At 37.1% G+C, this 24,934-nt stretch overlaps 1 protein-coding gene across 1 annotated transcript; it reads right to left on the bottom strand.

Moving 5' to 3' along the window:
• Positions 1-5,320: 5,320 nt before the first annotated feature.
• NDUFA5 (NADH:ubiquinone oxidoreductase subunit A5) lies at positions 5,321-19,344 on the bottom strand. The gene is made up of 5 exons (XM_004265495.3): positions 19,212-19,344; positions 18,860-18,904; positions 14,616-14,732; positions 9,390-9,455; positions 5,321-6,274 (listed from the first exon to the last, which is right to left on the bottom strand). The coding sequence occupies exons 1-5, from the start codon at positions 19,230-19,232 to the stop codon at positions 6,173-6,175; spliced, it is 351 nt and encodes a 116-aa protein (XP_004265543.2). The 5' UTR covers positions 19,233-19,344; the 3' UTR covers positions 5,321-6,172.
• Positions 19,345-24,934: the final 5,590 nt, after the last annotated feature.

Raw genomic sequence — 24,934 nt, 5'->3', positions numbered from 1 at the left:
TTTGCTGTGGAGGCGATTTTATACAACTCAGTTTTACAATATAAGCCTAACTTAATTGGTAGGCTTCCCAGGTAGTCTATACAAGTTGGAAAGCACATCAAAATCACATACATACATATATGTATATACACACACACACAGATATACGGTTGTTTGGTTATATAAAATAAACGTAAATGCAAGCTGAAAATAACCAATCAGAAAAAGACCCTCAATTCTAAAGGTGGAAAAGTAATTTAAAATACCATTTTACTTTTCACCATAAACCTTTGCATTTTTCTCAGGATTTATTGCCCAAAATGACTTACCTTTATTTCTCATGAAATAAGAATCCACCTTTATTTATCTCAGCTTTTATTTATACATTTCTTTTAAAGTATTTTTATTTTTACAAAGACGCCATCTAGTGGCTTTATGAAATCAAGCATTTCAAAGTATTTCCCATTGTTACTTCATGCTAAAATGCAAATGAATGAATCAGAAAAAAATATTAGAATAATTTAGACCAAGGACCTGAAAATTATTCTTTAGAAATTATCTGTAAGAACTGAATTTGGATCATAATACCTTTATGAGCTTGTTAAGAGACTGGAAATACAGATCCATAGTCCCTTTTCTGAAAACTTAAGGGACAGATGTGTTTGAAATTCAGGTTTTTTTCAGATTTTTGAAAGGTAATATGGACAAATACTGTATATTCTGTAACACCTTCAGTGGGTCTGGGGAAGTACTCCAGAAGCAAATACATTAATACTTCTGTAACAAAATATATTCATAATCACATTAAAGTGGGATAAAGACCATAAACAGTCTTTTCTCAATTCAGGTCAGGGTTTGCTTCCAAATGAATTATTAGAACACTTCCCGTTTTCAAACATTTTTGGAGTTTATAATTTAGATATGGAACTGTGGACAATATTTTACCCTAAGAAAAAGAACCAACCCTCCAGTCACAGAAAAAGAGAGTTAAGTGAAATATTATCATAAAATAGTAATGTTTACCTTTAGAAATGCCTAAAATGTTCACCTGAAAAAGAAACCAACATATTTGAAGATTATGAGAAATCTCAAAAAAGAATCTCTGCAATGCTTTTCATTTAGTCATGTATAGAAAGAAGCGAATTGACCATTCATATCATGTACGCACACAACAAAAAATAAGCAACTAATATAAAACGAAAGACCACTTTGAAAACTCTATGTTAGCAATGTGTGGCAAGTTAAATTTGAGTTCTATAGTACATTCCAAAAAAAATTTTTTTTAACTTTGGTTTTCTATTTCTTGTTTCTATATATGATTTGCCATGTTCCCTTTCCCCTGCCTCTGTTTATGAAACCACGTGTTGAAATGTCATCATTCTCAGCCCAGATCCATTGTGTGACTCTTTTGAGCACTGTCGACCCTCATTAGACATGTAATATGAATAAGAAACAAACTTTTGTTGTATTAAGACACTGGGATTTAGGGGTAGCCTATTCTAATTCACTATTTTTCTCATATTTTCCTTCACTAAGGAGAGTTTTGGCTAATTACCTCTAAATGAAAACATTCGAATAAATTTCTTCAGTCCCCATAAATAATTCAATTTCTGTATCACATTCCCACTTTGATTTTGTTGGGGAAGAAGAAATTTTCCTCTACCCTTCCAGAGTCTTCTGCCTGGTCAAAGAATTAGGTTGACATGAGACAGATTAACAAGAGAAAATCACACAAATTTTAATAACACATAACATGGGAGAGACCCAGGAAGACTGAGTAACTCACCAAAATGGCTGAAACCCTTACATTAAATACCATCTTTAGCTAAAGACAAGAGGATGTTGTGAGTAGTGGTTTGGGACTTCAGAGGGGAGGAAGGCATTTCACAAGGATATAGAAGAGCGAATGTTTGGTAAATAAATGTTTGCTGGGCCATGCAGAGACAATGGAACACGGAAGTTTTAACAGACTTTGCTAGGTTCCTCCCTGTCTATACACCTAGTTCATACTATAGTTATGTATGGTGATAGCTTCCTTCAAAATTTCTTCCTGAGTCTTTTAGGCCTTGATTGTTTTCAGCTCAAAATAATCTGCATACCACAGACATATTGGGGTGGCAAGTTTTGCTCCCCTACAATTTCTTGTGAATTCTATTGAAAATAAACCTCTTCATTCTCCTCTAAACCAAACTCCTATCTTCTCATTTACTTTTTTCTCCATTGTAATTGTAGTATAGACTGCCATCCCACCAAGTACTGAGTTTCAAAGGAAATTCTGAACTAAGATGCAAAATACTACTCATGGTATGTTTGGTGATTCGTTGCTTTACCCTAGACCCCAGAACACACTTGCATAGGCAGTTTCTTTAACTTCCATTTGTCTATATAGCCCTTGAGAGTGGGAGTAAAAAGAAAAGGCTGATATTAACCTATATGTGGGAATTTTCTTCGATGGAGCACTGTTGATTTTCTCCCTTTGAAGAAAAAATGTGAGGGTAGCAAACTGCCCTCCAGCGATTAAGAAGCCTGATATAGATAACTGGGGACGTGGCAAGGGTTCAAGCTCTAGTCAGTCCTCTCTTCAGTTGGAGAACACGGTAGGCAAGGTCCTGCAAGACCTGAAGATCTTGGCTTTTTGAGAAAAATGAAAGTGATCTTCAATTTCATGGGAGAGTTCCTGGGTAAACAGTAGAACACAGACTCTGGAATACTGTCTTGGCTGTTAGAAGGAATTAGAAGAGCTGGCCCAGTGGGAAGGCCCATTTGAAAAGCCTGATGAAGCATCAGGTAAAGAGACTTAACTTCTGAAGGCAACACAGCAAGTCTTCCCATTGTAGTAGGTCCTAAATTCAGCTACTTAAGAATCTGGTGACAAGAGTCATGTGGATTTGAGGAAGCTCTCACCTGGACCCAAGTGAGAGGCAGGCAAACCGGCTAGGTTGACCAGCTGGGTTGACCTGGGGAGAAGTTGCCCTGCACTCCACTTTGCAAATGTGGACGAGGCAGCCCTCAGGGACCCTTGCACTTAAGAGAGCTGGCCTCAGGGCCTCTGGGGCCCGTCCAGCTCAGAAATGGAGGCTGACAGGTTGCTCACCCCTGCACCCACCAGCATCACAAGAATAATGTAAGCTGCCTGATCTTCTCCATTTGATAGATTTGACAGAAGATTGCTTTCCTTTTTATCTAGTATCCTAATCTTCATGGCTGTGCTCAAAAATAAATCTGCTTTGCCTTGTAACCACAAAAAAGCTCAATTAGCTTCACTTCTCTAACTATACTTTAGGATTAGAAAAGGAAATTAAAACAGAGATAAGCTTCCTTACTTCCATCCTTAATTCTGAGGGAAAGGAGTCAGGGAGTGGAATAATGGGGAAGAGGCAAAATGACACCTGAGGTCTGGCAGCACATGATGGCTGCCACTGCTGGCATGATATCCTTTCTATTCAGAAAGGCAACTTCCCAGCTTCTCCTGATCAGAAAGGATGGCAACCCTCAAGGCTGAGCCATATCCTGTGTGCCCAGGATAGCCATGGCTTATACCTATTACTCTTATCACACTTCCTTTCACTCTCACAATCATTACACAATGAATGAAAAATTATATGCTTATCCTAGATATAAGCCATTTTCATCCCAAAGGAAAGAATGCCAGAAATTTGAATATTCTGCACTCAGTCCACAGACTGGAAAAAGGGGGCATCACTTTGCTGCTACTTTCTTCTTTGTCTGCAAAGCTCAAACTGATTAGCTTCTTTTTCTTGAGGTGCCTGGATTAGGGTGATTTACTTGAATGAGACCTATGAGGAGCCCAGGGAGACTGAAATGGGCCACTCGGAAAACTACTCAAATTAGTCTAGAAGCCACTCAACAACAACTGAAGATCTTTAAATAGAAGAATCAGCTGCAACAGATCAGGAAAGGTTAATCTGGAAGTTTATAAAAAGCACCTGGAAAACATCTGCAGCCATAAAAACAATCAGGTGTAAGATTATAGGGGCAGTTGGAATGGCAGCTAGGAAGTGTAAAAGAGTGGACCACACAGTGATGTCTTTAAGATACCTATCCCATTAACATTATCTGCCTATGATCCATATGAAGATTTCTGTACAAAATGAAATCCAGTTTATTACTTTAGTTTTTTACAGGTACTTTGACAGAAAAAGTTAAGAAAGCAGATCTACATTCTTTTTTTTTTAGATCTACATTCTTTTGGTGCAGTCCAACCAGTACAGGCAGGAGGGACAGCATCCCAAGAATATTCATAAAAAAATATAATGTTTAGGAGCATGAGTTCTGGAGCAAGACTGTCTAGGTTCAAAAGTTAGCTCCACATCTTACTATGTAACCTTGGGTATGTTATTACACTGTCTCTTTGCCTCAGTTTCTCCAGGGTTCCCATGTTGCCTAATTGCAGGGGAGCACTACTTGCAACTGAATTCTGGTTTCTTTTTCTGGAAAAATTTGCAGCATCTGACTCTTAAGAGTTGTAATGCAGATCTAATGAGTAACATTAGTCAAGTACTTAGAAAATTGCCTTTTCTATTAACAAACATTAGTCATTATTATTATTACTATGACTACTACTGCTATTATACAACTAGCATTCTAATTTCTGATGTAAACATCGTATAAGGTCCCCTTTTATTAACAGCCACAGGAGCTCTGCTGGTGAAATATATAAGATGCCAAGGATCATGGGAGAAATGGAGCTGGAAGTATGTATCAAGTCACCTTTCTGTTTTCATGTACCCAAAGGACCTGAAAAAATTGTTGGCCAGAAAAATAGCTTGAAAGCACCTATGCAAACATGCTTTAAGATCATATATTTTGACCTCAGTAAAATTATATATTAAAGCAAATGGTTAGAACTGAAAAGGAAGATATAAATCATAAATTCTACTTCTTTTACAGAGAAGGAAATAAATAGGTTCTTTTGAGAAACTGACCACGTGCCTCGACTTAGTCATTGAGTTCACGGTAGTGGCTAGAGCTTGGGAATGAGAGCCCCTGGACTCGCCCCCAAACACTTTTCCCACTTCCCACATAGAAGCGTCCTCTTGCAGTCTGACTGCTAAAAATTAACTCAATCCACTTTAAATATTCCTTTAGCATTCAATTTGCATCTATATAAGGGGAGAAATATTGTGAAAAAAGAAAAATACATTTTTTTCCCTCATTCCAAAAATTCTAAAAGGTTCTGTTTGGCCACAAGAGATAGCAAAACACATATATACATGCACACATACACACACAAGAAACAAAAGTACTTTGTTCTTATCTTTGAAGGTAAGAACTACCAAATTTAAATACTTAGAAATGATAGGAGGCTAGGTAGAAAAGGTGAGGACATATGAAAAGTAATTTTATTTTTGTTTAACCTTAAACTTACCAAACTACTTCTTTCTTTGAACAGCATTTATCTTGTCTGATACCCAGCTGCACTCATATTGGAAATTAGTAAAAACTACGTAATGATTCCACTTTGAAGTTATAACCATACAACTAAGATGTTTTGAATATAAGCCTATCTGTAAGTCAGATTAAGAACTCTTAGTGTCTCTTCTTTTACAGAAATTCTATCTCTATCCTACTGTACTTCAGTTGATCAAGAAAACTAAAGGCAAAGGGCCAGAAAGCTAACTTCCTTAAAAATGAGACAAAAGGAAAAGTTTTTCCAACTACCACTATAAAGAAAAATTTTTCTTTCAAATACCAAATCAATTTTCTCAAGTGTACAATGAATTCTAATTTGATAGGTATTTTTCTTACTACTTCACTTCAAACAGTGACCTATAAATTTGTTTAAACAATAATAATAATTAGGTACCTTTTATGTTTTTTCAGAATAAAAAAAGTTAAATGATGTGTTGAAGATACTACTAAAAATACTTCACCTTTTGAATATGGCCCCTGCATTGGAGATCTATAGGAATTTTTCCAATTAACTTTCAAATCTTCCCACAACATTTCTGTTTTAAAAAATATTTTTGAAATAATTTGAATGAATGCTCTACAAATCAAAAACCGATTCACAAGTCCCTATTACATAATCAATGACTTTATCAAGTTTCCTATATATGTTCTGTATCAGTTTTCTTGACTATAAGATGTCAATAATATGGAAATATTTTTAATAGAACAGAATATTTAATTACATCAGTTTCCCATAAACACACAAGTCATTTAATGATGTTTATATTGGCCATTTCCACTGGTTGGCAAGAGGCTCTTCCACTAAAGGCTCCCATGGTCTCCATTGCACCATTTTTCTTGCCAGACTTAGTTCATTTTCAGCCTGTTAATAAGAAATTTTTAAAAGATCGTTTGATTATATTGTCTAATAGATATTTATCACAGCTAATAACTGAAATACAAACTAGTAGAGCTACTTCTTTCATATTAATACATAATAAGCTGTTCCACCATCACATGTTGAACATCATTAATTAAATTACCTTAATTCTCACAGCTACACAATCATCATGAGTAAGAAAGGATGGCTTTTGATTTCTTCTATTTGATTAAAATTTGCTTTTATAGTGTTCAAAAGTTTAGTTGGTGAGTTTTTGATCTTAATTGTCTGTTTCACCATTTAGACTACAAATTCTCTGAAGAAGTATGTCTCTTAATCTATGTTAATGGCTTTCAAACTTTATTTTACCATGGCCCACTGCTTAAAAACATTTTTTTTTTTAACTAAGGGATCCACAAGATACACATACAACTAAAACAAAACTAAAAATATCATCACCTTTACTAGCTGTCATACACTCTATTTTCTATTGAATGTAAAAAAAAAAAATACTAGTCACAATCCACCTAAACTGATTTCATGATCCATAATCCTTTAGACACACAATCTGTAAAATTGTGATCTGTGAAGTGTAAGAGAATACAATAGTTGTATTTTTATTGATCAATCAAATCAATTTCCTTAATCAGATTATGTTACATTTAATTTTTCCTCTCAAACACAATTTACAACACATTTAACAAATATATTTTAGCTATCTTTTTTTTTAAACATCTTTATTGGAGTATAATTGCTTTACAATGGTGTGTTAGTTTCTGCTGTATGACAAAGTAAATCAGCTATACATATACATACATCTCCATATCTCCTCCCTCTTGCATCTCCCTTCCACCCTCCCTATCCCACCCCTCTAGGTGGACACAAAGCACTGAGCTGATCTCCCTGTTTAGCTATCTTCTTATTTCACATTTTTTCCACAGCAAAAAGACCTATGACAACTCTGGCCAACTTAGAAGAAGAACACTGTTGAACACTTGTCAGGACATCAGAGAAAGAATTCAAACACAGAATGAATGCTTAGTTTCTATCAGAGGCTATAATTCTCCAGTTAAAAGGCAATGCCTCGGGACTTCCCTGGTAGTGTAGTGGTTAAGACTCTGAGCTGCTAATGCAGGGGGCCTGGGTTCGATCCCTGGTCCAGGAACTAGATCCCGCATGCATGCTGCAACTAAGAGTTTGCATGCCACATCTAAGGAGCCGGCAAGCCACAACTAAGGAGCCCGCGAGCCACAACTAAGGAAAAAAAAAAGGCAATGCCTCATTTATGCCAGTGGTGCGAAACAGCCAATCTATGTTTAGCAGCAACAGTCTAAATGTATATAAACAATGAGTTAAAAAGAGTAGATAAACAGAAATCTGGGGGTAGAGGTATTTCCTAATGCTGAAATGAGAAAATACTGATTAAAACAATCCCTAAGGATGACTCTCTCTCTGAATGCCCTTTGACTTTTGTCTCTTGAACATTCATGCCTTCTCTATGCCCCCAAAAAGTCACTGCATGCTGAGGAGGGTTCCTACCCCTGAACACCACTTAAGTCAGCCCTACTTCAGGGAGCTGGACTCAGCTGGCATGTGGTGCCTGTAACCACTCCCTCCCTCTTCTCTGGCTTCCGACACACTACCCTTTCCTCATTCCTCTCATATGTCCCTCTAGAAATGGGCTGTCCAGTACGGTAGCCACTATCTGCCTGTGACTACTGAGTGAGCACTTGACATGTAGCTAGTTCAAATTCAGATGTGCTGAGAGTATAAAATACACACCAGATTTTAAAGACTTAGTATAAAAAAAAGTAAAATGTCTTAATTTTTTACATTGATGATATGTTTCAATGATATTATTTTAGATCTACTGGGTTAAATAAAGCATTATTAAAATTTAACCTTAGCATAGCACATGAAAATTTGAGAACTGCACAGATAATGTAAAAGTACTTAATGTACCCTAAGACTATAACTGCATGATAAATTAATGTAATAGCTAAACTAAAGTTATGATCAAAGTGAAATCAGGTAAAGAAAGAGGAACAGAAGGAAGACAATAATAATAAGTTTGCATTAAATTCCCATAACACTTTATCTAGTACCATATCCAACCTGGCAAATGAATAGGAAGGCCAAGAAAATAGGCCTCTGAATGACTGAAACAGTCTACATTTATAGAAAGCTGTCTGAATACTCCATTCTTCTTTTAACAGAGCCATCTAACAATTCTTTCAAATTTATATATTATGTCTATTGGTAAGAGATTTTGATAAAATCAAGCAAGAAAATGTAAGAAAAAAATGTTTACTTTTTTTTAAATATGAAAAACGTAAAAATTACATGAAACAGAATTAAACATTTATCAGACCCTTATAAGGGGAAGACATTCTAAACCTATATATAATATTGGGAAGGAGGGGAGATTAAAAGGGGAGTGGGCAGAGGGAGAGTGATTTGACCAAGTAAAAAATTTTAAAACCTCTACATATGGGAGAGAATAGTTAAAGTCAAAAGGCAAAGAACAGACTAAAAAAAGAAAAAAAAAAAATATAGCAAAAATTTAAGGTTAATATCTTTTATTTGAAAAAAACCTCAAAGAAATATATAAGAAAAACACTAAAAACAAATGACAGAGTAAAAACCTTAATATAAATTACAAAACACGAAATACAAAAACATATTTTAAGAATTTAACCTTCAAGAGTCAAAACTACATTTTAATTTTATGACTCAAAAGATCTGTATTTTTCCATATTAAAAATATAGTAACCCTTTAAAATGTAAAAATATATGTATCTAAAAAGATAATTATTCAAATAGCAATAATACTGTGTTACTAATTTGAACTAAGGGAAGGCTAACAAGAACATGCTAATTAAATTCTAAACTTCCAACAAAAGCCTCATAAATTCAAATTATAATCAATGATAAATATTTAACTGACATACATGTCAGAGTATGCATTTTCTTATGTGGTTAGTCTTCTATTGGATGAATTGATATAAATTAAAAAGTTTAGTTTTCCTTTCTTTCTGGAATGTGAGTTTTGTACCTCTATAACATTGTGCCTTTGAACATTTGAAGCTAAACATCTGAATATTCAACTTTTCTTTACCTGAAGAATCACCTCTTCTATTTGGCCTCCCTGAAGTTGCTCTTCTAATTTTTTAACATTTGGTTCCTATAATTTAAGGGAAAAAAAGAAAAAAATAGTTAAAGAAGCACAAAAAGCACTTAATATGACAAATATAATTCATTTTTCTTTCATTGTACCCTTGCTAATTTTTACCAAATATCTGGTTAAGAGCCATTTCATCTCTCTACTATTTTATTGCTTTTCTGTCTTAATATTAAAAGTGTTAAACGTTTATTGATGTGCTTATCAAGGGTAAGAATATGATGTTTAATTCAGTTTTTCTAAAATATGGATTTTAAAATAATACTTTATTTTCTTAGTACTTCCTATATTTCCTCTTAAGCATTAGCATTAAAAATAAATGCTACCCTATGACCCAGAACTCTACTCCTAGGTATATGCCAAACAGAAATGCATAATACATTAACCAAATGACATGTTCAACAATGTTCACAGCAGCATAAATTACATCCCCAAACCAGAAACAATCCAAATGACCATATATAAGAGAATAAATGAATAACTGTAGTATTTGAATATAATAGAATATTATAGAGCAATGAGAATGAACAAATTACAACTATATGCAACAACATAGATGATTCTCTCGAACGTATTATTAAGCAAAAGAAACCAGACAAATACATATTGATGATTCCACTTATAAAAAGTTCAAAACCAGGCAAAATGAATCTGTGGTGTTAGAGGTCAGAAGAATAGTTATCTTCAGGAGGGTAGTAACCTTGAGAAGAACAAGAAAGGGTTTTGGCATTCTGGAAATGTCCTCTTTTTTGATTTAGTGTTGACATGTGTGATTACTTTGTGAAAATACATCAAGTTCTATGCTTATAATGTCTGCACATTTATGTACATTATTCTTCAATAAAAGGTTACCTGAAACTATCACAACATTGTTAATTGGTTATACTCCAATATAAAATAAGAAGTTAAAAAAAATAATTAAAAATAAAATAGCCACTGTGCTTCCCCACTTTGACTCCAAAAAAAAAAAAAATGTTAATATAGTAACTAGAACATTCAAAGACATATATTTATTTTCTAGTAGACCAAGCTTTTTGAGAGCCAGAAACCATGATCTATATATACACATGCATATGTAAATAAGGTGTAAATAGGGTAGCTTCTTGGCCTATAAATGGAGTGAAAAGAGGGAGAAAAAAAAAGTTACTTTCTACAGGAATTGGCATCTGTCTCAGGGCATCTGCTGGCTGACCCAAGATATCTCTATGGCTTGCTCCTCCACTTCCAACCAAGTCTTTGCTCATACATCTTCTTAGTGAGAACCATTCTGATAATTTATACTGTGGTAGGCTGGAATAATGCCTCACAAACTGTACATGAACTAATCCCTGGAATCTATGAATGTTACTTTATATGGCAAATATTTCGCAGATGTGATTAAGGATCTTGGAATGGGAAGATTATCCTAGATTATCTGAGTGAGCCCTAAATACAATTATAGGTGTCCTTATAAGAGAGAGGCAGAGGGAAATTACACATGGAAGAAGAAAAAGTTAAGACTGGAGTGACTCAGCCACAAGCCAAGGAATAACAAAAGCCACCACAGCTGGAAAAGGCAAGGAATGAATTCTATCCTAAAGCCTCCAAAGGGAGTACAGGCCTGCCGACACCTTGATTTTGGCCCCTGATACTAATTTTAGCTTCCAGAAATATAAGACAATAAATTTCTATTATTTTAACTCACCAAGGTTGTTGTAATTTGTTACAGCAATCATAGAAAACTAATACCTATTGTAACACCCCTCATCACCCTCATACACACCATTCTTCCTTCTTCCTTCTTTAATTTCCTTCACTGCACTTACTATGTTCTAACACACTATGGAATGTACTTTTTTTTTTTTTTTTGCGGTACGTGGGCCTCTCACAGTTGTGGCCTCTCCCGTTGCGGAGCACAGGCTCCGGACGCGCAGGCTCAGCGGCCACAGCTCACGGGCCCAGCCGCTCCGCAGCATGTGGGATCTTCCCGGACTGGGGCATGAACCTGTGTCCCCTGCATCAGCAGGCGGACTCTCAACCACTGCGCCACAGGGAAGCCCTGGAATGTACTTCTTTATTCACTTATTTTTCCTATTTATTTCTTTGGCTCCCATCATTAATGTATAATCTCCAAGGCAGGGATATTTATGTTTTGTTCATTGCCATGTAGGCACTAGCTTCCATGCCCAGAACCATACGTAGCATATGATAGACATGCATTAAGTGTTTCTTGAATAAATACAAAGTAGTTAGAAAAGAGAGGGAAACAAAGCAGATGAACATGTTTGAGAAAGACTGTTTAACTCAAAATGACTGAGCTATGAAGCCAAAAATTAATAACAAAACAGGGAAGCTGGTCACTGTCACGATACCCAGGAGGGAGAATGCAGAGAAGGCAAGGAATATTCAACATTATTTTCAACTCAGGAAAAGCCTGTGTTGGGAAAACAACTCAAAATTTGTCTTACTTAAGTTGGGTCAATAATGTGAGTTTTATTTACTAATGGCATAATGCCACCAAGCTTAATAAGGTACCATGTACTGAATGCTCACTATATGCTTGCACCTGTGTTAAGCACTGTACATATATAACCCATTCAGTCCTAACAACAAGTGTTCAAGGCAGGTATTATTATATCCAAGTTATAGATGAGGGAATTGAGACAGAGAAAATGGGCAGTATGCCAACTCACAAAGTAAGTATTAGAGCTGAGATGAAAATTTTGGAAAGACCACAAACCAATGCTTTTCACCACTATGCTATTACTATCTCCCTAGTATAATCTGAAAAAAATATTTACTTTTATTTCCATTTTAGACTTAGACCCTTTATAATCATTACAATATTCCCTGAAGATTCCATGGCTCTATGGGCGGGATTAAAAATCTGTGTTAATTTTATCAAACAGCATTCAGCAATACAGCTATTACATAGCGCTTGGTGTTTTTAAAAATTATTTGTATACAGCCTTTTGGATAAACAAATATTTCTAAGGACCTTATTAAGTGTCAGGCACTAAGCTAGATTCTTGGGATAAAAAGATGAATGCAATTGACAAGTAGTTTATGGACTAGTACAGAAGACATAAAAGGCTTCACAGAGGAAGTGATGGATCTTGAGGACTGAGTAAGAACTGCCTGGCATACAAGGTAAGGGTATTCCAGGAAGAGGGAAGAGAAAATACAAAGAAACCAAAAATAAAATTGCATGGAACTCACATAACTGTCAGAAGTCTGGTATTACTGAAGTATAGTGTACAAAACAAGAAATGACAAGATAAGACTGAGAAGATAACTTAGAGCCAGATCTTGGGGGGGCTTCCATACCATGCTAAAGACTTCATCCTATAAGCCAGTGGCTCCCAAACCTGGCCATACGTCAAAATCATGCAGATAAAGGTAGCTAGATGAGTTTCACACAATCAGCCCAGCATAAATCCTTAAATTCAGCCTTTGAGAAACACTGAACAGGAAACCACAGTAAGGTTTTAAGCAGGAAGATCTCATGATCAGATTTACATATTGAAAAAAAAACTCTATTGGCAGTGTGGGGCATATAATGAAATATGATAGAACTAAACACAGACCAATTTAGTTATAAGGCAACTGAACAGCCTAGGTCAGAGAAAAGAATTTTAGAACTATTAAGTGAAAGCAATGACAGTGAACTCTTCTTTGGGTGACATTGGCAAAAGTAAAGGAAAATATAAGGATAAGTTTCCTTTTTCTTTTAAGGTAGGAAAAAGCTAAATACATTTTGAGGCTAACTGAAAGATGATAATAAAATGGAAGGCTAAAAGAAAAACAGAGAAGAAATGATTAAAGGGGAACACGGTTATGGAGAAGGAAAGCAGAGAATAAAAGACAGTTGAAGAGACTGACCTCATGAAAAGAAAAAGAAATTTCTTACTATGAGATGGGAAAAAATGCATAAGCCCATTTTCCTTAAAGAAAGATGAATTCAAAAGAAATGTTAATTTCCCCTTTAGAGACCTGTAATCTGTGAATTACTTCCAGAACTGCCAAGATAAGAATAAAAGCTCCAAATCGAATTGCACTGTTTTGCCATATACCTGCAGAAAATGTAAGAATTCTCTCTGGACTACAGAGTTTGGTGATCTAATAATAAGAAAACTATATTAGGGCCACTTATTACATGTATAAGTGGTCCTAAACTTTTGGAGTTTATGAACACTATTTTGGATAATTACAAAAGTCCATGAAATAACTGCTAGTGTGGAAATTTAACAACAGTGCAATATAGTTTGGTATAAAAGAAGGAGCAGCAGTCTATTGTGTGCCTGTCTAGGGCCTTTGATTCAGAAGCTGTAAAATGTTTGTATTAGTCTTCCTGGGCTGCCATAACAAAATACCATACATAGACTGGATGGCTCAAAGATGAAAAATTTATTTTCTCACAATTCTGGATACTGGAAGTCCAAGGTCAAGGTACGACAGAGTCCGTTTCTGGTGGGAGCTCTCTTCCTGGCTTGCACACAGCGACCTTATTGCTGTGTCCTTACATCGCAGAAAATGCGAACTCTCTGGTATCTCTTCTTAGAAGGACACTAATCCTACTGGATCAGTGTACCACTCTTATGATCTCATTAACCTTAATTACTCCACACTGCAGGGTTAGGGCTTCAACATATGAATTTGGGAGGACACAAACTTTCTGTCCATAAAAAAGCTCAATATAATTTTTGGTAGTTAAGAGACTAACTTGGTCCTCTTCTTTTTATAACAAAGCACTTTTTAAAACAGTTATTCCTAACAGTTGTTAAACACAATATACATATTTTTTTCGGTTTTGTTTTCATTCTTCTCTATTCTAAAACTAGAAAAATGAAATAAAGATTGATATATCTATAGATAAGAAGTAAAAGATCAATAAAGGATTAGACAGGTAAGAGAGATAAATGAAAGCTATAATGTTAACTTAAGGAAGGGACTTGATCTTATTCTTTCACTCCTGTATTTATAGTGACTGTCATATAAAAAGTACTCAATAAACAGGAGTTTGATGAATGAAAGGGAGAAAGGATGGAAGAAACCCATGGAGGGAAGGAGAATAGAAAGGAGAGTCTGCAGAATATGCAAAAAGTAATCAACTGAATTTTTTATTGTTAAATGTTGCATTGGATACCATACATCCAAGAAAACAAAATCAAGTTAGCTACTTACCGCTTTAACCATACTCAGCCTCTCATTTGTAATCTGTTCTGTATACTTTCTATATGCTGCATTTTTAGGGATTTGTCCAAGAACATCAAGAATCTTTGTATACAATATTTTTAGCCTCTGAAAAGACAAAAAATACAAATTTCCAGTTTAAAATGTCACCAAAGATTTAAAAAGTCTCACCGATTATTAAAAAAAAAAAATTCACAACTATTTTTTAAAAAAGCATTTAACTATTCCTTGCTGCAACTTCTTCATGTCTATGCCTATCGATCCCTTTACAGCTTAGGAGAAATGTGAATATAAAGATGGAAACTTTTCATATTTGTATGTATGACAAAAGTTGTACAGAAGTTAAAGGTATGATAACAAAAATAAAACTGCATTCTAACTTATTGCTAACAATCTTTTTGGTAAATTAAATCACTTACTAAATCAGTATGTCTCAAATTGAGGTCCTAAGCACCGCAAATTCTGATTTTTAAAAAATTTTTTATTTGGATTTCTATAGAAATAGAAAAATATATAAGCAGTATATTATCAGTATGATCAAATTTAACGGAATGTAGTGATGATACTTCAGTGCTTATGCTTAGTGACTATGATCAAGTTGGTACGACGTGAAGATTTCACCACAGGCTCAACAGAAAAAAGCAGCAAGAAAACTGAGTCACTGCACATATTAAAGCAGCACATATTAAAACACACTGAACTTAAAGGTCAATACAGCAGCCAGCAGTAAAGTCATACGATAAAAAGTTGTTATAGTAGACCCTAATTCACAGTTCATAAATATTAAGTATAATCATAAATATACATATGTGATGAGAATTTTTCATTATTTCTTTGAAATTTGTTTTAGTTTAATTGTATGAAACCGGAGATGCTAATACCTAATTTCATTCATATATGTTCACCATATATATGAATAAACAAAACCAACCTTAAGGGCCTCTAAGAATCATTTTTCTTAAAAAGTACTCTGCATATTTAGACATTACTTCTATATTTGAATATGATGTTCTGTAATAGAGGGTATTTTACTATACTAATGTAGAGCTCGTTAGATAACATATAATCTAAATTGTGTGTGTGTGTGTGTGTGTGTGTGTGAGTGTGAGTGAGGGTGGTTTAGCCTCATTTCTTCTCAATTTTAGCAAAGGGCATGACAATAGAAAGGCCTGGTAAGAGACATGGATTCTAAAATGGGGATGTTAATAATATCAGCTTCATAGGATTTTGTATAACTTAGAACAGTACCTGGCGCACATAAGTTTCAATAAATGTTAGCATTATTATTCTATTGGGGAAAGAAGAGTCACATCAGCAGATGTCAGAGAAGGTTTCATAGAAAAGGCAGCATCTGGGATAGACCTAGAGGGATGGTAGGACTTAGACATTTGAAGATGTTAGAAAAGGCAATCTTACACATAGAATACATACAGAGGACTGAATGGCAGAAAATACAGGTAATGTAAAGTAATTATTATATAGTTCTATTTCCCTTGAACTGTGTTGTCTAATATAGTAGCCACTAGCCAAATTTGGCCATTGAGCACTTGAAATGTGACAAATCTGAACTAAGATGTGCTGTTAAGTGTAACTACACACTGGATTTTGAACATTTAGTATGAAAAAAAGACTATAAAATATCATTAATTTTTTATATTGATTATATATTGAAATGGTAATATTTTGGATATGTTAGGTAAAATAAAATATATTAACTTTTTCCTTATTAAAAAAAAGTGACTCCTAGAAAATTTTGTACTACAAGCATGGTTTATATTTATGACTTGCATTATATTTTTATTGGACAGCACATGGCTAGAATATAGGACACAGAGAAAATGCTTTGGAGATAAGGTTGGAGAAAAAGCAAATCAGACTGTATATGGTTCTGCATGGCAAGTTAAAGCATTTGGGCTTTATTATGTGGGCAATTAAAAGATTTAGGGAAATTGTGATTAGATGTGTGCTTCAGAAAAATTAATCTGGCAGTAGTAAGTTAAAAGAATAGGATAAAGGAGCAACAGAGAAGAAGGCCAGTAACAAGGTTGTTGCAATTCTCTACACAAGAACAACGGACTAAACTGTGGTAATAATAGTAGGACAAAAAAAGAGAGGTCATAATGGAGAGTTGTTATAGAAAAGGATCAACAAAATTCATCGCTGGAGTGAACATGAAGATAAAAGAGTGTAAGAGAAGTATCAACTATGATGTCCAATTCCCAGCCTGCAGAGTAGAAAGACTTTGATACCATCAAGAAAAATACTCCACAGTGGAAGAAACAGATTTAGAAAGGGAAAACCATGAGTTCAGTTTTAGACAATGAGTCTAAAGGCATTATGAACTCATAACGAGTACAAGATATTAACTCAACAAACATTAGTTACTGAGCACATACCATGTGCTAGCATAGTTCTAGCAGTGAACAAAAGAATAAAAAATTCCTGTCTTGATGATAACCTACAGTCCAGTAGAGAGAGACAACATACAAGATAAATCAGTAGAATACAGTCCGTTGAATAGTGATCTGGAGAACCACTGTAAGCACTTTTGTATTTAGAGTGAAATGGAAAAGCAGTGGTGAATTCTGAGGAAAGGAGTCACATGACTTGACTCACATTTTAGCAGGCTGACTTTTGTTGAAAAAAGATCAAACTGAGGCAGTGAAAAGCAGGGAGAGGCAGTTAGGAAGCAAATGCAATTATCCACAGCCATGATGATGGCGGCTGAGAATACGGTAGTAGAGGAGGTGGTGAGAAGTAATCAAAATTTGGATATAGGGCTTCCCTGGTGGTGCAGTGGTTGGGGGTCCGCCTGCCGATGCAGGGGACACAGGTTCGTGCCCCGGTCCGGGAGGATCCCGTGTGCCACGGAGCGGCTGGGCCCGTGAGCCATGGCCGCTGAGCCTGCGCGTCCGGAGCCTGTGCTCCACAAGGGGAGAGGCCACAACAGTGAGAGGCCCGCGTACCGCAAAAAAAAAAAAAAAAAAAAAAAAAAAAAGGATATAATTTGAAGGTAGAACCCAGAGGATTTACTGAAGTACCCAATGTGGGATGTGAGAGAAAGAAAAGAATGAAAGATGATTTTAAGGTTTTTGACTGAGTGAATAGAAAAATGGAACTGCTGTTCACTGAGATGAGCAAACCTGAGAGAAGAGCAGGTTTTAGGGAGAAGATCAGGAACCCAATTTGGGGCATGTTAAGTTTAGGTTGCCTGCCTGACATCCAAGTGGAGATGTCCACTAAGTAATGAAATATACAAGACTTCCATAAAGGGAGAGGTCAGTGTGCTTGCCACGGAAACCCAAGAGTTATCAGTGTGTAGGTGGTATTTAAAACCATCGGAATGGGTCCAGACACCAACAGAGAGCAAATACAAATAGAGAAAAGACCCAAGAACAAAGTCTTAGAACTCCACCATTTAGAAGTAGGGATATGAGGAATAAGCAGAAAAGGAGAAGGCCAAAAGAAGTAGGGGAAAAAAAACACACCAGGAGATTGAGGTGTCTTGAAGCACAGTAAAGTGTTTGATGGACAGTGCCAAATAAGTCAAATGCTGCTATTGGGTTAATAAAGATGAGAAACCATCGGATTTAGCAGCATGGTGACCTTGAAAAGAACAGCTCTGGCCAAGCCTGACTGGACTGCCTTCAAAATGGATAAGAGAAATAGGAGACCGTTAAGTACAGGTAACTTTTGAGTTACCTGTAAAAGGGAAGGAAGGAGAGAAATGGCGTGATTATAGGAGGGAGGAGAACGATCCAGGGAGGTCTTTTTTTTTTTTTTTTTTTTTTTGATGGAAGAATGTCTGAATACTGACGGGAAAGACCTACTAGAAGGGAAAACTGATGACAAAAGGCGGCAACTGCTAGGCCGCTATCTTTGGTAATCGAAATTGTACAGAATCTAAGGCACCTAAGAAAAGGTGAGGCGGGGGAAAAGGTGGGAAATGGCGATACAGATCTGGGAAGACACTCGCAAAAGTACCAGTGAGCCACTAGAATGCCACGGAAAAACTCAACAAGCAAATGGTTTGAGAAAGAGATCATGGCAAAACAACCAAACAAAAACGTGGTACCAGATAAACCAAGTACTAAATACCGCCGTTGACTCCAGAGCTCACGCTGAGTTGTAATTTGGGGCTTGCAATATCCGTATCCCGTTAACCATTGAAGAAACAAGGTCGCAGGGCTCTAAGCTTCCTTGGAAACTCAGGAAGGAAGAAAAGAGGTACATACCTCGTGTGGACTCTCACATACAGCCAATCCCACAAGGCCAGTGGTCTGTTCAAAAAACAAAACACGATTCGTGCTGTTTACTACAATTCCCCGCGTACCCACGCTAAGACAAGCAAAACCACTACTGTCCTGGCTAAAACTGGCCTAAAACCAGCTACCGGTCTCTCAAAGCCGCTGGTTCGGAGTTTTCTTCTCCCTCTCCGATCGGAGCCGCTAAACTGGTCACCCCTAAGGGCAGAGCAAAATGAGTCCCCCAGAAGCACCGCCAAGCCCGTGACAGTTCCGGCCACCACCCGCGGGCTGACTCCATCCCCACAGTCTAAATTCCGTCAGTGACCTCCACCCGCCTCACCTTCTTCAGCAAGCCCGCCATGACAGCGCCGAGCAACCAGGACGCGCAGCCCTCTGGGAACTCGCCCAGACCCGCTCAATCCACCACAGAGGCCGCCATTCCGTCACCTTGGAAACAGCTTGGCCCCGCCCCCTAAGGCTCTTTACCGGCGCAAAGGCTCTGCACCGCCCATTCCTAAAAGAAAAAGTGACGCATGCGCAATGAGTGCACAAAGCCTCTAAACCAGGAGGGTGGGGCAAAGGTTATGTTAGGTGTCTTATGTCTCAGTTCTTGTCCCTCTCACGCTGCCTGCCTACCCAAAGGTTGGGGGAAACCCTCCAAGCTACAAAAACACACCAGGAGATTGAGGTCATAGTCGCTCTAGGAACCTGCATTCGTCTTAACCTTTGGTGAATTCCTCTCTTCTACAGCGTAGTGTGCAGTAAAATGAGGGTGGTCGTGGAGCTATCGTCTAAGTGATCTCTTAGGTGCAAAGGTTAGTTCAGTATCCTCAGTCTTATGAGGCAAAGCAGAGCCAGAGGACACTTCCCATCGCAAGCCTTTTCTCTTTCATTTTACTCACTGAAGTACAACATCCATTTTCTCATTTTCCCAGGTGAAGTGATACCGGACCATACCCCTTTTTTTCACTTACCTCTACAAACATGTACTGAACACCCGTTATGTGTTAGTTGCTGGGACATAGTTTGTAAAACAGCATCTCACATCGCGAGATTTACAGAACAATGACGAAGACATGCATTAATAATTTGTTAAGTGTTCCAAAAGAGGTTTGTGCCAAGTGCAATGGTAGCAGGGAAGAAGAAATAACTGAAAATTGTGGGATGACTGGAGTTAAAAAGGGCATTTGCTTAAAAAGTCAATGGGAGAAGAGCACAACAAATTGAGAATATATATAACTTAAATGTTAAAACAACCCACAGAATGGGAGAAGATATTTGCAACCACATACAATCACCAAAAGATAAGTGGTGCCTAGAACATGTAAGGAACTTAACATAAATCAGTAAGAAAAGAGCTATGAATTGGGAGATTGGGCTTGACATATATACACTACTGTGTATAAAATAGGTAACTAATGAGAACCTAATGTATAGCACAGAGAGCTCCATTCAGTGCTCTGTGGTGACCTAAATGGGAAGGAAATCTAAAAATGAAGGGATATATGTATATGTATACTGATTCACTTTGCTGAACAGCAGAAACTAACACAACATTGTAAAGCAACTATACTCCAATAAAAATTAATTTAAAAAAAAAAGAACTAATAACCAGAACAGGTCTTCCTGCTTCCATTCTTGCCTACCTCTCTGGAATATATTAAATGAGTTAATATATGTAAAGTACCTGACTCTGCATGGAACACAGAATCACACAAGTGATTTTGTTATTTTTTATTTTGCTGTTATCATTCTCAACCCAGTAGCTAGAATAATCCTTTTAGAAAATACTTCGTTCAAAATTCTTCCATGATTTTTCACTCAAGGTGTAAAAACCACAGTTCTTGCATCGCCTACAATGTCTCACATGACTGTCCCCTCTGCCCCTCACCTCTCAGACCTAACCTTCTAGCCCCCTTCTCTATACTCAGGTAGCTGCTCTTCTAACCCTTTCTTTGGAAAGCCCTTCCACCACCACCAGATGGGTGCATGACTCACTCTCTCACCCCTTTCAAATCTTTGCACAGTTTTACCTTCCCAGTGTGGCCCGCCCTGGCCATGAGATTTAAAATTGCGGATTGCCACGAAGACACTCCTTACCCTCTTCTCTGCTTCAGTTTTCTTCATAGCCCTTAGAACTTCTAATATGCTATCTAATTATCTTACTTATATTGTTTTTGGGTATCATCCTTTCTAGAATATAAGCCATATGTGAATGGAAATTATTTTCTACCATATCGCATGTGCCTGAAATAGTACCTGGTACATAATAGGCACCCAACTAATATATTTTTAGTGAATACAGTAGAAAAATAAACAAAAAAATGACTAGACAATTGACAGTAATGGAAACAGGATGAGTCAACAGACATGAAAAGGACTCAACCTCCCTGTTAAACAAGGAAATGCAAATTAATTATAATTTTACTGCCATCTTATGGACAAAAATTAAGGACTTACAATACCAAGTGTTAGCAAGGATGTGAAGCAACAGGAATACTCATACACTGCTGATGGGAGTGAATTGGTATAATCACTTTGGGAATAATTTTACAGTAGTTAGTTGAAGATGTGCAAAACCTATGACTGAAAGCCATGGGTGGATATGAATTTTGTCCCCTTGGGCACAAACTGACACTGAGTAATAGATTAGCTTGATCATATGCTCCTCTCTTCTCTTAGAATAGCTGCCCCTAGAAACATGAGCTATGGGGATATAATCTTTCCAGTTCAGATTACCCAAGAATTAGGCTTTACCGTAACTTGCATCATAATTTCCAACTTCTAGTATTTAAATCATCCACTATTACAATTCAGGACAGAGTAAATATATAGTAATGAATATGCATGTGTCAATGGCATTTTAAAGATACACATGTTCATGGATGTAAACACATACATAAAGTAACTATTGATTTGGAACAAATCATCTGATGTACCCATTTACTTCTACAAAGGTGACATATATATTTGGACACACTAGATTAGATTCAGAAAACCACATTAGGACTAGGAAGAAATGCCCCTCTTTTTCAAACCAGACAATGCTGAAATAGTCACTGGAACTTAGATGAATGGAAGTTTATGAGGTCACAGTCTTTGTTCCCTGTCTCTCCAGATTCTTAGAATTTTTGCCGTTGTGGGATGTGTTCTAGAATGTAGAATCATGGTATTATAAAAGATGCATGTGTTTTCATTGGTTGTAACTTTGGGTTCAGGCTTCTGCCGTACGACATTTGCTGAAGACACCACTGCTAAACAGACCTAGCTGATCCTGGCTAAGGTACTGCATAGATAGCCAGTTCTATGTGGTGGGAAATTGTGATAAGTTTTCTGAGCTAACCCCTTTGCAGAGGTGCGGGACTATGTATGGAAGGGGCATGATAGTGGTGTCCTATGGCTGGTGGCAGTAGAATTAGCTACAAGGGGAAATCAACCCTGGCATCTGTGATATCAGAAGGGGATTTGGGAATGTCTTAATGTGAGTAGCAAGGGCACCAAATGCACTATATTCTGAGGTAAGAGTTCCCAGATAAATGTTGGAATCCTTGTCAGGAAGGAGACAGATGTTCAAAAGTTCTTCTGCAAATAAAGTTAGCAGGCCAGGTAACTTAGAGTTAAAATCTGTAACACAATTTTCTCTGCAGGACTTCCAGCCTACCCAACAAGGGAGTTCTTGTTTCTCCAAAATTAATTAACTGGAAGGGTTAGGACCTCCTACACTGCTTCTTAATGACACAGACTCTTTTGTGAAGGGCCAGATCTTACCCAAAGTTAAACAGTTAGAGTATTTGCCTAGAATATCTTCTCAGGAAGATTTTACCTGAGAGAGGGATGCGAAAAGGAAGAAAACATCTCAGTTTTCAGGGCAGGAGGAGCTCATTCCTGAAAATCTAGAGGGGATGAGTACTGCCTTGGTCACTTTCCCCTTAGTTTTCATGTCAGGGGGCAGAAGTGAAAATAATCTCGACTCAGGGAGTGTTCTTTCCTCTCCCAACTTGTTAACCAAAAAAATTCATTTTTCTGAAGTTAGTTCTTAGAACAGACCTGACATATTAAAATGCTAATAGTTTGGATATTATCCATCTCTTACGCCTCCATTCATATCAGGCGTGTTCAAAACGATTTGGATTTTTTTCCTGGATTCTTCTTTATCTACACTATGGATACTTCTAAAAAGTGTTCGTACCAGATAACTGGGTGTTTCCAATATGGTAGTTTTTAGAACTTCATTCTAAATTGGGCTGTAAGTCAGATAAAAGCCATTACCCAGTTTTATCTGAGTGGCTATTGGCTTCCAGGTGTTTGACTTGTCTAATGTGTAAAAATGGAGCTAACCAACACTCCCACCCAGATTTGAATTAAGTTTAACAATTGAGATTAAACATAGGCTATTGAAAAATAGAGAGAACCTATGGGACGATGAAATAATAAAGATGTCTGTGGGGACATATCTAGCCCCATTTCTATGACGAAATGCTTCCACTTCTTATTTAAAAGCAAGAAAGAGGGACTTCCCTGATGGCACAGTGGTTAAGAAGCCGCCTGCCAATGCAGGAGGCACGGGTTCGAGCCCTGATCCGGGAAGATTCCACGTGCCGCGGAGCAACTAAGCCCGTGCGCCACAATTACTGAGCCTGCACTCTAGAGCCTGCGAGCCACAACTGGACCCTAGCACCACAACTACTGAAGCCCGCGTCCCTAGAGCTCGTGCTCCACAACAAGAGAAGCCACTGCAAGGAGAAGCCCGCGCACCGCAACAAAGAGTAGCCCCCACTCGCCACAACTAGAGAAAGCCGGCGCGCAGCAACGAAGACCCAACGCAGCCAAAAATAAATGAATAAATTAATTAATAAAAGCAAGAAGGAAAAAAAGTGATGAAAGGCAGGAAGTTGTTTGAGGAAATAAAAACTATTTTGTGAGACTAAAATAAATATTTATTAACATAAGAAAATACTAATAAAATGGTAATAAAACAATAATTATTTAAAAAATAAATATTTTAACAGAATTTAGAAATAGGAAGATAAAATTAGGTATAAGAAAAAAGTTGAAAATGATGAAAAGATATAATAAATGTCAATATTGTATTTTTAACTAGTCTCTTCCAAAGTAAAAGGACAAATTAAGTGAAATAAAATAACCAAGATAAAATGGGAGGAGGGGGAGACAACAGCTAAAGTAGAGAAGGGACTTCAGAAATATGAGAGGAAGCATATGACTATTTTTAAAAACTGGATAAGCAGCAGAAAAACTAAATAATCTTTCATTAAACAAATGTATATTGATTGCTTACTTTGTATCAGAAGCTGCAATGGGTCCTAGGGTTCTGTCAGTGAACCAGACTGACAGGTCTCAGTCATCAGGGAGCTTTGTTCTAGTGGCTGGACACGCAGTAAAAACATAAATCAATTAATAAATTAAATTACCAAATGAGATTATTTTCAAAAGGGAATGAATTAACTGTGTTAGGACACATGGATACCTAGCGCAAGAAAACCTTTCTGAGAAGGTGACATTTATTCTGAGGCATGAAGGAAAGGATCCAGTCATAAAATGTGAGTTAAAGAGTGTCCAGGCAGGGCTTCCCTGGTGGTGCAGTGGTTGAGAGTCCGCCTGCCGATGCAGGGGACGCGGGTTCGTGCCCTGGTCCGTGAAGATCCCACATGCCGCGGAGCGGCTAGGCCCGTGAGCCATGGCCGCTGAGCCTGCACGTCCGCAACGGGGAGAAGCCACAACAGTGAGAGGCCTGCAAAAAAAAAGAGTGTCCAGGCAGAGGGAGTAGTAAGGGCAAAAGTGTGAGGAGGGAGAGTGCCGTGCCTGGAGTGTGACTAGGGTAGAAGGGTGAACAGTAGAGTGGCAAGGACCAGGTTGAAAAGATCGTGCAATGGGAATGGTTTAAACATGGTATTTTACTGTCTAATTTACACTTTTAAAAGACAACTCCAATTAATATTGGGAGAATGGATTGCAGCAGGGAAGGAATAGAACAAAGAAATGGTTAGGAGACTATGCAGTAATCTGGGCAAGAATGATAATGGTTTGAACAATCTTGTAATACGA

The sequence above is a fragment of the Orcinus orca genome, chromosome 9 (genome assembly GCF_937001465.1).
Source record: "Orcinus orca chromosome 9, mOrcOrc1.1, whole genome shotgun sequence".
Lineage (NCBI taxonomy): Eukaryota > Metazoa > Chordata > Mammalia > Artiodactyla > Delphinidae > Orcinus > Orcinus orca.
The sequence above is the reverse complement of the archived record's forward strand: the minus strand, read 5'-3'. Positions and strand labels throughout refer to the sequence as shown.